The sequence below is a fragment of the Girardinichthys multiradiatus genome, chromosome 6, assembly GCF_021462225.1.
Source record: "Girardinichthys multiradiatus isolate DD_20200921_A chromosome 6, DD_fGirMul_XY1, whole genome shotgun sequence".
Taxonomy (NCBI): Eukaryota; Metazoa; Chordata; class Actinopteri; order Cyprinodontiformes; family Goodeidae; genus Girardinichthys; species Girardinichthys multiradiatus.
In genome coordinates this window covers 46,288,402-46,302,301 of record NC_061799.1, presented here as the reverse complement: position 1 = coordinate 46,302,301, position 13,900 = coordinate 46,288,402, and the positions used below count along the sequence as shown (strand labels likewise).

Genomic DNA, 13,900 nt, shown 5'->3' with positions numbered 1-13,900 from the left:
GTCCGACCCAGCTGGATTCTCCCTTTCTGAAAGCAGAACGCTGAAGTCTGGGCCGACTGTCACTGAGTTTACCTCGCTGCAGAAGATGAAGGTCACAGCATCCATTCACAGAAAGGTCACATCAACATCATCTTCTTTTTATCTTCTCAGGAGATCCTCCACCGCCTCCAGCAGACACAAAGAGCAATCAGAAACTCTTATTTTGGACAGTTCCACATGTCTTTATTAAACCTTCATCTCATCGTCTTCATCAGGTCAGTGACGGTGAATCTGAGCATGTGCAAACCCCCCTCCCCTCTCTGCTGTCTCTCAGGTATAAAAAACGGAGCAATCTGAACGTTTCAGTTGGTCCAACGAATCCGAAGAGACGCTTCACAACCCAGCAGGTAAGAAACATCTAGATCTGGGTTTCCTGGGGAGTTTTCATTGATCCAGTCCGCTAATAATCAATAATTTGCTCATTTTTTCTGATGAACAACAAAAAAACGTTTGAATCAACAAATTGGATCCAGCTTGGAATTTTCTGGTTCCTCAGGCTTCTTCTGATTTTTGTCTTCCATGTTTTTGGATCAGTCGGTTAGAGGAACATCTCGTCATGCCTCAGGAGGTTCTGTTACAGAAACCCAACAACACATTGATTGTGATCCAACAGAACTGATTAAATAAATGTGGGAGTGAGCTGCTCAGAGCTTTTGGTTTCCTTCAGAATTCAAAGCAGCTGAATTTTATTTCATCTAAAAGAAAAGAAGTACACGTTTTCACAGAACCTACCAGAACCAACAAGCAGAACTAAACCCATCTGTACATCCTCCTGATCCATATTATCCTGAAGCAAACTGAGTTAGTCCCAACAATCTGGTTCAGGAAATCGTTGAGACTGAAAACCTTCAGTCTGTTCCTGGAGGTCACTGTTCCATTGTTGATCAGATGGTTCTGGACCAGATGGTTCTGGACCAGTTCTGGATCAGATGGTTCTGGATCAGATGGTTCTGGACCAGTTCTGGACCAGATGGTTCTGGATCAGATGGTTCTGGACCAGATGGTTCTGGATCAGATAGTTCTGGATCAGATGGTTCTGGATCAGATGGTTCTGGACCAGATGGCTCTGGACCAGATGGTTCTGGACCAGATAGTTCTGGACCAGATAGTTCTGGATCAGATGGTTCTGGACCAGATGGTTCTGGACCAGATAGTTCTGGATCAGATGGTTCTGGATCAGATGGTTCTGGATCAGATGGTTCTGGACCAGATAGTTCTGGACCAGATAGTTCTGGATCAGATGGTTCTGGACCAGATGGTTCTGGATCAGATAGTTCTGGACCAGATGGTTCTGGACCAGATGGTTCTGGACCAGATAGTTCTGGATCAGATGGTTCTGGACCAGATGGTTCTGGACCAGATAGTTCTGGATCAGATGGTTCTGGATCAGATGGTTCTGGACCAGATAGTTCTGGATCAGATGGTTCTGGACCAGATGGTTCTGGACCAGATAGTTCTGGATCAGATGGTTCTGGATCAGATGGTTCTGGACCAGATGGTTCTGGATCAGATGGTTCTGGATCAGATGGTTCTGGATCAGATGGTTCTGGACCAGATAGTTCTGGATCAGATGGTTCTGGACCAGATGGTTCTGGACCAGATAGTTCTGGATCAGATAGTTCTGGATCAGATGGTTCTGGACCAGATGGTTCTGGATCAGATGGTTCTGGATCAGATAGTTCTGGATCAGATAGTTCTGGATCAGATGGTTCTGGACCAGATGGTTCTGGATCAGATGGTTCTGGACCAGATGGTTCTGGACCAGATAGTTCTGGATCAGATAGTTCTGGATCAGATAGTTCTGGATCAGATGGTTCTGGACCAGATGGTTCTGTGTGAACATTTATACAGCAATGACCTGTTTGAAGAGTTTCAGTCAGGTTTCAGAGCTCATCATAGCACTGAAACAGCTCTGCTGAAAGTCACTAATGATATTCTTATGGCCTCAGATAATGGACTTGTGTCTGTACTGGTTCTGTTAGATCTCAGTGCTGCATTTGATCCAGTCGACCATAATATTCTCTTAAAAAGGCTGGAATATGTTGTAGGGATCAGGGGAACAGCGCTAGGCTGGTTTAAATCTTATCTGTCTGACAGATTCCAGTTTGTTCATGTAAATGATAAATCATCTTCCTCCTAATCCTCCTGCAGACTCCTGTGATGTGAAGATGAAGCTGAACATCTTCCTCTGGCTCTCAGCTCTTCTCTCCATCTTCCACCCTCAATCAGATGGTCGACCTGCTGAAGGTCCCTCCGGTCACCACCTGCTCCTTTCTCAGCCGCTGCTCCTCCGCCTGGGGGAGGAGCTTTCCCTGCAGCTGGAAGGAGGAGGTCGTGCTGTGGACATCCCCTCCTCCTTAGAAGTCAAGAGGGCTCTGCTGCAGCTCTGGGCAGAGCAACAGGATGAGGAGGCAAAGAAGAAGATGAAGAGGTCTGAAGAACCTCCCCTATCTTTGGATTTGACATTCCATCTCCTCAGAGAAGTTCTGGAGATGGCCCGGGCTGAGCAGCTGGCCCAGCAGGCTGACAGTAACCGTAAGATGATGGACAGCTTTGGAAAATGATCCAAACCTTCATGTTTGTTCTGCAGGATTCTCAGATATCTAACAGAACTACAACTAAGACCAGAATATTTCTTACACTGAACTTTTATCGATTTCACTGCATGGAGAGGTTCTGTCTAACCCTCTGATCTGTCATCAATAAATTAATAATAAGATGAAACACCAGATCTCCTTTGATCATTAGTTTTTACCAAGACAGAGACGGATGATTGTCCCTCAGAATCAGCTTTATTTTAATCTTGCAAGAGAAAAGGATTTTACAGCATTGGAGAAGTTCTCAGTAGTGCTGCTAAATCATTGTGACCAGACAAAGTAAAAGTTCTCCTAGAAGCTACAACAGTTTTCAAGGTGCCTCTCATGAGACCTGTTGTCCCAGACATAATCTTAATAGTGTGGCGTACATATTATCTCACATGGCTGCAAGCAGAAGGCTGAGAAACCATTACTCTAAGACTAAATAAGAGAAGAATGGATCAACACTGAGGGGTTCTAATACTTTTGTCAGTTCCTGTAGAGAATCAAGGAGTAAATCAAGCAAGGAACTACATTTCTATAACAATCTTCTGATTTATTTTCTGCATCTAAACTGTCTTTAAAGCTGTAGAATATTTTATAACTTCAGCTCCTTGTGATCAGGTCGTTGTCACGGAGACATGGGTTCTGGCAGAGCTCAGCATTGACCCAAACAAATATGAATCAATCAGTATCTCTGATGTTGGAAGGTTTATAATCAGGACAGAGCTTTTAAATCTGGCCCTAGATAGAGACCCAAAGAAACCTGCAGAACCGTTTGGAGTCAGGTGGAACCACCAGCTGACTTAGTAGTCTGAAGTCTGTCTTTTTATACCTAGCTGGAAGAGGGATTTTACTGCAGTCTGAAACAGAACCTGGATCTGTGGATCACCTCAAAAGCTCTGATACACAGGAACAGACAGTTAGAAATATGGGTTCTTGTACTCGTCGTCTTCCGCTTCATCCTTCAACCGGGTCGCGGGGGCAGCAGACTCAGCAGAGACACCCAGACGTCCCTCTTTTCCCTTTTATTGCACAAATATTACAGAAAAACTGTCAGAACACAGAGAAGCTGTTTCAGGAGCAGATCTTCATGATAATTTGGTTTGTGCAGACGGTTCTAGCACTTTTTCTTTAAATGATGTCCAAACACACAACGAGACCCACAAAGTCCGATGGGCAAAAGTAGAACATGATGGAGAGAATTTCATCATTTATGGGGTGTTTTTATGCAGATGATAGAGTTTAAAATATTTTTCTGCAGTAAAACAATAAATCAGTGACAGATGTTTAATAGTAGAACAACAGCAGCACCACGATGAAGACATTTCACTCAAGGTTCCTCAGAAGTTCTAAGAATCTTCAGTCCAACAAAATTCTGAATAAGTAAAGAAGAAAACGGCTTGATGAAGGGTTCTGTTGTTTCTAACACACAGACACACCAGCGAAATAAGAAGATCAAGTCCTGAACAGAGAGAACAAGTCTGGTTTATCCAGGTTTCTCAGCATACTCAGACTAGTCAGGTTTTCCAAGTTCACAAGGTTCTCCATGTTCCTTAGTTTTCTCAGGTTTCTCAAATTGTTCAGGTTCCTCAGGAACCTCGAAGCTCTCATTTCTCCAGGTTCCACAGGTTCCCTGCTTCTCCTGAATCACATGGTCTTACTTTTGGTTGAGCCAGCTGAATGAGAAGACATGTTTGGGTCCATCTTTGTTCTCCAGCTCACTTTGCTGTTCTGACTGAAGCAAAAAGGTTTAAGCTGGTTACCATGGAGATGAACATGTGACTTGTTTCACCTGAAAACGTTATGATGAACGGTTTCATACCTGGGGGGAGCTGGCAGTGGGGAGAGGTAGAGGGGGCGGGGCCTGAGTGGATGGCAGTGATGATGGCGAGGGGGTCTCTGACGGTTTGTGAGGGGGCGTGGCTGAGGGAGGTGCCAGTGGGGGCTGCTGATTGGCTGCTGCAGGTGCAAACTGCGGCTGTGGCCCACTTGCTTCCACCTCTTCTTCGCTGTCATCATCATCTTCATCAACTACGAGAAAACAAATCATCAGCGCACATGAAGCAGTCATTGGGCTTTGTGATTGGTCAATCAGGCGATGTTTACGTTTGATGAAGTCAACAATTGCCAGCGCCTGCCTCTGAGGCTCAAAGTTCACCGTGAAGTGTTCCATGTTCTCGTATCCAGGCTGGACTTTATCCAGGTGAGACGTTTCTGTGGACTGCAGCAGTCTGAGTGGGAAAACAAAGCAACCAAATAATTAGAAACTAAAAGCAGGAAAATGAAGGGCGAAGCAACACGAACAAGAACTCACTTCTGCAGCAGAGGTTTGGCCGTCTGTGGAGAAAGTTCAGACAGAAGCTTCGGTAACATCTAAGCTCACTCTGCTCTGATTTAGTGACAAAGTGTAAATACTGCATTGAGGATCACCTGAAGAAAAACTGCCATTTCGGGCTCATCCATGGTCTGGATGGCAGACTCCACCAGCTTAGCGGTTCCCTCCAGGTGTTCGCTGTACTTCCTGTTCAGACTGCGTATGTAGTTGAGCTTCTCCTCCTGCTCACTGTTGACCCTCACCGTCATCTCAGCTTTCTTCTCCTCCAGTAGTGCAAACAAGTGGTCGAATGTCTCGCACACTTTTGACTTCTGCCGCCGGCCGTTCTCCTGCAAACACATGTCCACCAGTGAGAAGAAGAAGGCTGAGGGAACACGCTCAAAGATGGAGGGGGCGCACTCACATCCACAGCTCTGCAGGTCTCATCCAGCTGACTGATGATCGCCTGGATCCTCTCGTTGTTCCCAACCAGCATGGAGATGCAATCAGTAAGCTCTGCCTGCACAGAGTCAGTGACACACATTAATACAGATCTTAATACACCAACACTAATACGCGCTCCTGCTGTACCTTCTGCTTGGTGAAGACATCGCTGAGCGGAGCCACCTGGCAGTCTTTGTGAGCTCCAAACACTTTGCAGAGGGAACAGGTGGGGGCGCTGCAGGTGATGCAGTAAATGTTGATCTTCTCATCCTGATGCTCCTCACACATCGGCTGCTCCTGCTTCTTCTCAGGCACCGGCTTACTGACGAACACAGACAGAATAACAAAGAGACAAAAACACATCAGAACCAGGAATGTGGGTCTGTTGTGGTGGAATGTCCAATCTAACATGTGGTGTCGGTCAAAGTAGGTGGCCGCTCACACTGAGCCTGGTTCTGGTTCTGCTGGAGGTTTCTTCCTGTTAAAAGGGAGTTTTTCCTCTCCACTGTCGCTACATGCATGCTCAGTATGAGGGATTGCTGCAAAGTCAACACCAGTGACTGTCCACTGTCTCTACATGCTCATCCAGGAGGAGTGAATGCTGCAAGTCACTGACTGGATGCAATCTGCTGGGTTTCCTTAGATAGAAAAACTTTTTATCCAATTTGAATAAATAACTGAATCTGACTGAACTGTTCAATGGTTACGATTAATAGGAATGTATGAACCTGACTGTTGTGAAGAACCTTGAGACAACATGTTGTGAATCAGCGCTATAGAAATAAAACTGAATTGAGCTGAATTAAAAAAGAAAGTGCACCCTTTGTAGTTTAAAAGTATTAATGATCTGGTCTTTATCAAGTTCTTCAAGTAACACAATCTTACCTCAGGGATTTTAAACCACACAAAAAACTATGTATAGAAATTAATGACTCTCCATAGAAAACAGTTAGACTCTGTCTGTCCATAAATGGACTGAACTTATATAGCACCTTTCCAGTCATACAGACCACTCAAAGCACTTCACACTAGAGCCACATTCACAAACACCAATACGCAACTTGAGGTTAAGTGCCTTGGCCAGGGGCATATCAACATATGGCAGGAGGAAGCTGGAATCGAACCCACAACCTTCTGATTGCAAGACAACTACTCTTCCTACTGACCCACAGTCGCCTCTGATTCATCCACCAATCCATCCAACCGTCCGTCCGTCCATCTATCCATCCGTCCATCCATCCGTCCATTCATCTATCCATCCGTCCATTCATCCATCCATCCATCCATCCATCCATTCATCCGTCCGTCTGTCCATCCATCCATCCATCCATCCATCCATCCATCCAGTCATCCATCCATCCATCCATCCGTCCATCCATCCATTCATCCATCCATCTGTCCGTCTGTCCATCCATCCATCTATCCATCCATCCATCCATCCATCCGTCCATTCATCCATCCATCCATCCATCCATCCATCCATTCATCCATCCATCCAACCGTCCGTCCATCCATCCATCCATCCATCCATCCATCCATCCATCCATCCATCCAACCGTCCGTCCATCCATCTATCCATCCATCCGTCCATTCATCCATCCATCCATCCATCCATCCATCTATCTATCCATCCGTCCATTCATCCATCCGTCCGTCTGTCCATCCATCCATCTATCCATCCATCCATCCATTCATCCAACCGTCCGTCCATCCATCCAACCGTCCGTCCCTCCCTCCATCCATCCATCCATCCAACCGTCCGTCCGTCCATCCATCCATCCATCCATCCGTCCATTCATCCGTCCATCCATCTATCCATCCATCCGTCCATTCATCCATCCATCCATCCGTCCGTCTGTCCATCCATCCATCTATCCATCCATCCATCCATCCATCCAACCGTCCGTCCATCCATCCATCCATCCGTCCATTCATCCATCCATCCATTCATCCATCCATCCAACTGTCCGTCCCTCCATCCGTCCATCCATCCATCCATCCATCCATCTATCCATCCATCCATCCGTCCATTCATCCATCCATCTATCCATCCATCCATCCATTCATCCAACCGTCCGTCCATCCATCCAACCGTCCGTCCCTCCCTCCATCCATCCATCCATCCAACCGTCCGTCCGTCCATCCATCCATCCATCCATCCGTCCATTCATCCATCCATCCATCCATCTATCCATCCATCCGTCCATTCATCCATCCATCCGTCCGTCTGTCCATCCATCCATCTATCCATCCATCCATCCATCCATCCAACCGTCCGTCCATCCATTCATCCATCCATCCAACTGTCCGTCCCTTCATCCGTCCATCCATCCATCCATTCAACCGTCCATCCGTCTGTCCGTCTATCCACCCAGAACCATCTCTCAGGTTAACAGAGAACGGTCCGAAGAAGAGAACATATATCAGATGTTCTACAGCAGCAGAAGACCACACCAGGTACCACCCCTGTCAGCTGGAACAGGAAACTGAGACTAAACCACACAGACTCACCAGAACCGGACCAGAACAGGTTGGAAAAATGTTTCCTGGTTCAAAGAGTCTGGATTTCAGCTGCACCATTCAGATGGTCGGGTCAGAACTCGGTGTAAACAACATGAAAGCATGGTTTCAACCTGCCTTGTATTAGCGGTTCAGGCTGGTGGTGGCAACATGGGATGGGGGATATTATCTTGGCCCACTTTGGGCCCATCAGAACCAACTGTGCATCATTTAACCATCGCACCCTTTTTGAGAATTGTTGCTGACCATCTCCATCTCTGATTGACCAAAGTGGAACCATCTTCTGGTGGTTCCTTCCAGCAGGATAATGCTCCATGTCTCAAAGCTCAGGTCATCTCAGACCGGTTTCCTGAACATGACACTGAACTCCAATGGTCTTCACTGCCTGCAGGTCTCAGTCCAACAGAACATCTTTGGATGTGTGGAACAGAAGGTTCTGATCATGGATGCTCAGCTGACAACAACTGAGTGATGTCATCATGTCTACATGGACCAGAATAACTGAGGAACGTTTCTGACACCTTAAGGCAGATCTGAAGAAAATAGGTGGTCCAACCCGGTACTAGCACGGTGGCTGGTGAAGTAGAGTGACCCGTTAACCTAACATGCATGAACACAGAACCTTCTAACTGTGAGGCATCAGGGTTGCTCCATCACCCAACCATTTTCAGACTCTTGTAAAAGAAAAACATGAGACTTTATATTCCTAGTGATGTTCTGCATTTTGTCTCTGATGAAAAATTACAGGTACCAAAACCCTGAGTTCTGAACTTCTGTACACTCAGATCTTCAGTGCTTCAGGCTCATATAAAGGCATAAAGGTGCTCATACAGGTGTGTGTTTGTACCTGGTGCTGCCCTGTTTGTACATATCGATGATGTTCTCCACCAGCAGGTTCCTCTGCAGTCCATAAACACCATGTCGGTCCAGAACCACCTCATGTCTGCAGGACGGGCAGCGGAAACGTCCACCTGACGTCACTGTGGAGCCGCTCCTCGTGGATAGGTAGGGATTGGATGCCTGCAGAGGGAGGGGCATTACACAGTTAAGCAGGTCCAATAAGATGTTAACATGGCGTTTGTTGTTCAGACAAGTGTCTGATGGGGTGGTTGTGGACACTGGGACGGGTTCAGGTGTGTTAGTCAGTGAGACAGATGATGTAAAACAGATCCATTCAGTCTTCGTCCTGAACATTTTCAGAGGAAGCTTTTTATGTGTATTCAGATTGAATGTATGTAACAGAGTTAATCTATACAAATCCCAAAGATCACACCTGGATCGACCGAAGGATGATAGATCACTCAGGACCTGCTTCGGGTCTTTCACAGATTTCTTTCTGTTTGTTGAGACAGCACTTTGCAGGAACTGACACAAAAAAGCAACCAAAGTCTAAAGAGTAGCCTCTACAAAAATGACAGGAAGTCTGGATCACATGGAGCAAAACATGAGGGAGAGATGGATCAGGGCATCAGCAATCTTCTGAACCCTGCCCTGAATGTAAAGCTCCACAGTCAGAGGTTGACAGCAATATTTTGAATTTGTTTATCCTGTCATAAGAGAAAAAAATGGGGTTTCATTTTTCAAAGTCTCATTTTCATCACCTCATTCAGCACCAAACTAAATATTTAATTAGCATGTTATATCTTTAGTTAGCAAGCTAAATATTTAGCTCCAAACTATATATGAGCTTGTGACAGGCTAAATAACTCAAAATATTGCTGTCACCTTTCGACTGCGGGACCCATAGCCCTTTGGACGTAAGACCTGCAAGAACCACACAGGTAGTGCGGCTGCGTCTCACCTGGAACACATCGTTGGCACACTTGCGGCACAGGTTGTGTTGACATGGCAGGATGACCACAGGCTTGGTGAACATCTCCAGACAGATGGGACAGATGAGCTGCTTCTCCAGACTCTCCATGAGGGCAGAGAACGACACTGACACCTAGAAAGGACAGGTGAGGAAGAGGAGGTGTCCTAGAGAAAATACAAGAGAAAGTTGCAGCAGCAGACGAGTGTGGAGGCCTTTAGCAGCTCCCTGAGCTCTCAGTCTGTTTTTAGACTCAGGGACGTCAGCCGTTGCCGTGCCAACATTCCCTTATATGTCAAGGGTCATCATGGGACATAAGACAGATGAGAGGAGGGGGAGGAAGAGGAAGCTAGACCAGGGAGGTTAAAGGGACAGTAACCAGCACAGTGTTCAGCTGCCACTCCCCCTGCTGGCCACACTGAAACATGATCCTCCAGCTGTTGAAAGTAAAATCCTGACTCCTGACGGATGTAGAGTCCGTTGAACAAACCCAAGTCTTTCTGCAGGTAATCAAAATGTTGCTGCATGCAAAAGTGTAAAACTCCCATCACAGAGAAACATTTTCTGCCTGTTGTCTCCTCTTCCTCGTGTTGGAGGCCTCACCTTTACTCCACCCATCGCAGCTGCTGTCCAAGCACTGCTGACTCCTCCCACCTGAGAGTTCACCTGACTTCAGCAGGTTCAACCTGTGTACACTGCTTCAGAAAATTCACATTTTACTCTTCATTCACAAAATGTTCAACTCCTAAAACATTCAAGAAACATACAAGAATTTTTTTTTTACTTTCACGGCAAGAAATAATTTGACCAACTTAAGCACTAATTTTAGCAGTTGAACTGTTGTACTGTATATATTGATAAGTTTAACCCTGTAATAAACAGACAAAATCTAAAACGGTTTGTTAGAGTTCACTCAGTCATTGGGTCCAGACTTGTCAAAGTTATCAGCAAGTTGTTTAATGCTTACACCTCTGTACGGGCTTGATCTAACCCCCCGGTTCTTCCCTTCGCTCTGTTTTTCGCCTTTGGACCTGAGCTATCAGTGTGGCAGCTGCTGGTGTGCATGGCATGTAGTATCTTTGGGACATCATTGGGACTACTAGAGAGTTTTCCAGTCCTAAACATTTTCCCCCTGGTTCCAGCTGAGATTTGTAACCCAATAAAAGCCTGCAGTCCCACTTTATCTACATCTCCTCTGTCTGGTGCTGTTCTTCTCCCCTATGGGATGGTGTCCTTGAGAATAAGAAGAACAATTTCCCCAGTAATCAAGAGCTCTAAGAAAATCTTTGTGCTGCAGATCCTGGCTGAAGCATAATGGATGAGCCCTGAGGTCAGAATTGGTGGTGGAACATACTGCAGAGAGTTGAGGAATATGATCAATTGCTCATTTCTGTCATCCCTTCTTCTCCATGTCATCACTTGAACTGTTCTGGAAAACCAAACTTTTTCAAACTGAAATGAAGTCTAATCTGATGTCTCCTCACTGCCAGTGTCAGTCTTGCTGAACATCTCTTCCATGCCTTGAAAGGACTGCAAGGTAGCAGTTAGAACCTCCTGCAGAGACGAGTCTCATCAGTCATTTGAGAGTAGACAAGTTAGCATTGTGAGGACATTTTTCCAGGTCCTCACAATGCTGATTGGGTTAATGCTTAGGTTTAGGGCTAAGGTGAGAACTGAGTTTAGGTTCAGGGTTAGGGTATAGAAATCAATAGAAGTCAATGCAACAATATGTGTGTGTGTGTGTGTGTGTTCCTGTCTTGGCATCACAGTGAGACCATTTTCCCAATTTCACCATCAAATTGAGGACCATTTGTACCAAAGTGAGGACATTTTGCTGGTCCTCACGACCTATTTTGCTAACGGTTAGGTTTAGGACTAAGGTGTGAATTGACTTTAGGTTAAGGTTAGGGTTAGGCATGCACTGGTAATGGTTAGGTTTAGGGTTATTGTCAGGGTTAGGGCATAGAAAGGGTTGAAAATGACTGAAAATCAATGGAAGTCAATGGGAGTCAACACATGGTCCTCACTACATATAGCAAAACAAGAGTGTGTGTGTGTGTGTGTGTGTGTGTGTGTGAGATCGTTGGCTGAATAATCAAATGTGCAGAATGTGCTGAAGACAGCTTCCTTGTTCAAAAACACACACAATTGTGTAATAAACACATTCTCATGATGATTTTACATCAGTATCAACAAACTAAGACCTTTTCAGTTGTGATTAAATATTCTGTTGCTAAGCAACAGTCAGAAACAACAGAAAAAAGCTTCAGTGAAACAACATACAATGAAGCCCTCAGTCTCACTGTGGAATATAAAAATAAAGCAGGAACAAAATATACCTACAACAGAGCGTTTTCAGGCAGAGGCTTTTCCAGATCCCCTCTGATGCTGACCTCTTCAGGACATCCTTAATGTCCACAGCATCACCATCTACAACAACTCTTTGAAGAAACCCTGGGACTAAAAAAGGATTTTGAATTGAATTAAATTTAAAATGCATGTTTTCATGGGAGTCATTTAGGGTTAAAGATGGATCTCCTTCTTCTACCTCACATTCTAGAACACACTGAAATGTTAAAAATATGTAGGAAACAGAAATACCTGCAAAATGTTACCCCATTACCATAAATGCAAAGAAATATATTTCATGAAGTATTTTCAATTGAACAATGTACCTATAGATGGCAAGGGTTAAACAATGATAGTAGCTACAGACCAGGCTGACACCGAATCACTCTTTAGTTCTTTATTAGCATTCTGATACAAACTGAAGGGCTTCCAGGGTAGATCACATGACCACTGGTGTCTCCTCGGGAAATTAACATAACCAGTAGTTTGATGAGGTTCAGCAACTACAAGAAGATTGGACCTCCCAGGAACACCAACAGACACTGATGTCTGAAGGTCACACTGGTGTCTGTTAAGAACAGGTTGCTGCTGCTTTAAGGGGTCAACCTAATAGGAACGTCCAAGGTGTGTTGATATTCGGAACGTGTTTTACTGTTTGGAACATTTCGTAGTTTGGTTTCTGGAACGTCTCAGGCCTCTTGTGTTCGGAACGTTTCTGGGTCCGTATTCCCAAAGATCCTGAGAGCCTCTCAGAGCTCCTATCTTATCCTAAACATTCCTGACAAGAAGCCTCAGCTTCAGTGGTTCAGTTCTCTGCTGAGACTCTGAGGAGACGACAGAAACTCCTCTTAGTGAGGAGGGGTGGTTGACCCTGTTGCTAGGGGTGGTTGACCCTGCTGCTAGGGGTGGTTGACCCTGTTGCTAGGGGTGGTTGACCCTGTTGCTAGGGGTGGTTGACCCTGTTGCTAGGGGTGGTTGACCCCGTTGCTAGGGGTGGTTGACCCTGTTGCTAGGGGTGGTGCTGTCTTCTAAGAGCTGTGATTGGTTGTTAAAGAAACAACAAACCAGTGTGCTCCCAGTAATCAGTGGGGAGAAATGAACTGATGATAGAATTTAACTGGATTCAGAAATATTTAAATCCTGATGATAAAACTTAACAAATTAATTAATTGTCCCACAGCATCAACATGTTTGAATGTAGCTTATTTACACGCTCTTTATTATTCTGATTAGATTATTATTATATTTATTCTCCATGCTGGTCATTTTCATGCTGCATCTATTTCATATTAATTCATATTAATATTAAACTCAGCATTTTACTGTGATCTCCTTCTTGTTGAATGAGGTTTAAAACGACCAAAACAAACCAGAGAAAAAAGGTGGAGAAAAGCGAAGTGAACAGAGGAGCAGAGCCTGCTGGTGGAGGAGAAGAGAGGAGTGTTAAAGGTAGATTTGGTCCTGGGATCACGATGGGAACCAACAGACATTCCCAGTAGATCAATGCGTCGTTTCCTCTGCTTTCAGCACCAGCCTGGAATGTGAGCAGCTCTGGTTCCTGCTGCATTCAGAAGCTAGAGAGGAGATAGCAGCACCAGAGAACGTCTCCACAGATGTTGAAGATAACCATTTAGGCTGCTGACATCATCATGAACAATACAGCAGATTCACCTCATTTACATCTTCCTGCTCTGGATATAGAGCTCAGATTATTGGACTGTTGGAGACACTTTCTATTTATGTATTTATCTATATTTTCTTTGAAGCATTTTACAGTCTGTAAATATTAAAATAATTCTATACGATATTGTTTGTAATTTTGTTCACTTTTTATTCATAGTTTTT

At 45.0% G+C, this 13,900-nt stretch overlaps 2 protein-coding genes and 1 long non-coding RNA gene across 3 annotated transcripts; 2 read left to right on the top strand and 1 right to left on the bottom strand.

The window, feature by feature from the left end:
• Positions 1-345: 345 nt before the first annotated feature.
• On the top strand, positions 346-2,763 carry LOC124869350 (corticoliberin-like). Its single transcript, XM_047367133.1, has 2 exons — positions 346-386; positions 2,191-2,763. Exon 2 carries the CDS (start codon positions 2,208-2,210, stop codon positions 2,601-2,603), a length of 396 nt encoding a protein of 131 aa, XP_047223089.1. The 5' UTR covers positions 346-386; positions 2,191-2,207; the 3' UTR covers positions 2,604-2,763.
• Positions 2,764-2,812: 49 nt separating this feature from the next.
• Positions 2,813-10,013, bottom strand: LOC124869312 (E3 ubiquitin-protein ligase TRIM63-like). Its single transcript, XM_047367111.1, has 9 exons — positions 9,698-10,013; positions 8,744-8,916; positions 5,524-5,698; positions 5,357-5,452; positions 5,049-5,282; positions 4,933-4,955; positions 4,725-4,849; positions 4,441-4,649; positions 2,813-4,353 (listed from the first exon to the last, which is right to left on the bottom strand). Exons 1-9 carry the CDS (start codon positions 9,815-9,817, stop codon positions 4,276-4,278), a joined length of 1,233 nt encoding a protein of 410 aa, XP_047223067.1. The 5' UTR covers positions 9,818-10,013; the 3' UTR covers positions 2,813-4,275.
• Positions 10,014-13,447: 3,434 nt separating this feature from the next.
• LOC124869355 lies at positions 13,448-13,860 on the top strand. Its single transcript, XR_007038564.1, has 2 exons — positions 13,448-13,504; positions 13,583-13,860. It is a non-coding gene; the product is annotated as an uncharacterized LOC124869355 (long non-coding RNA).
• Positions 13,861-13,900: the final 40 nt, after the last annotated feature.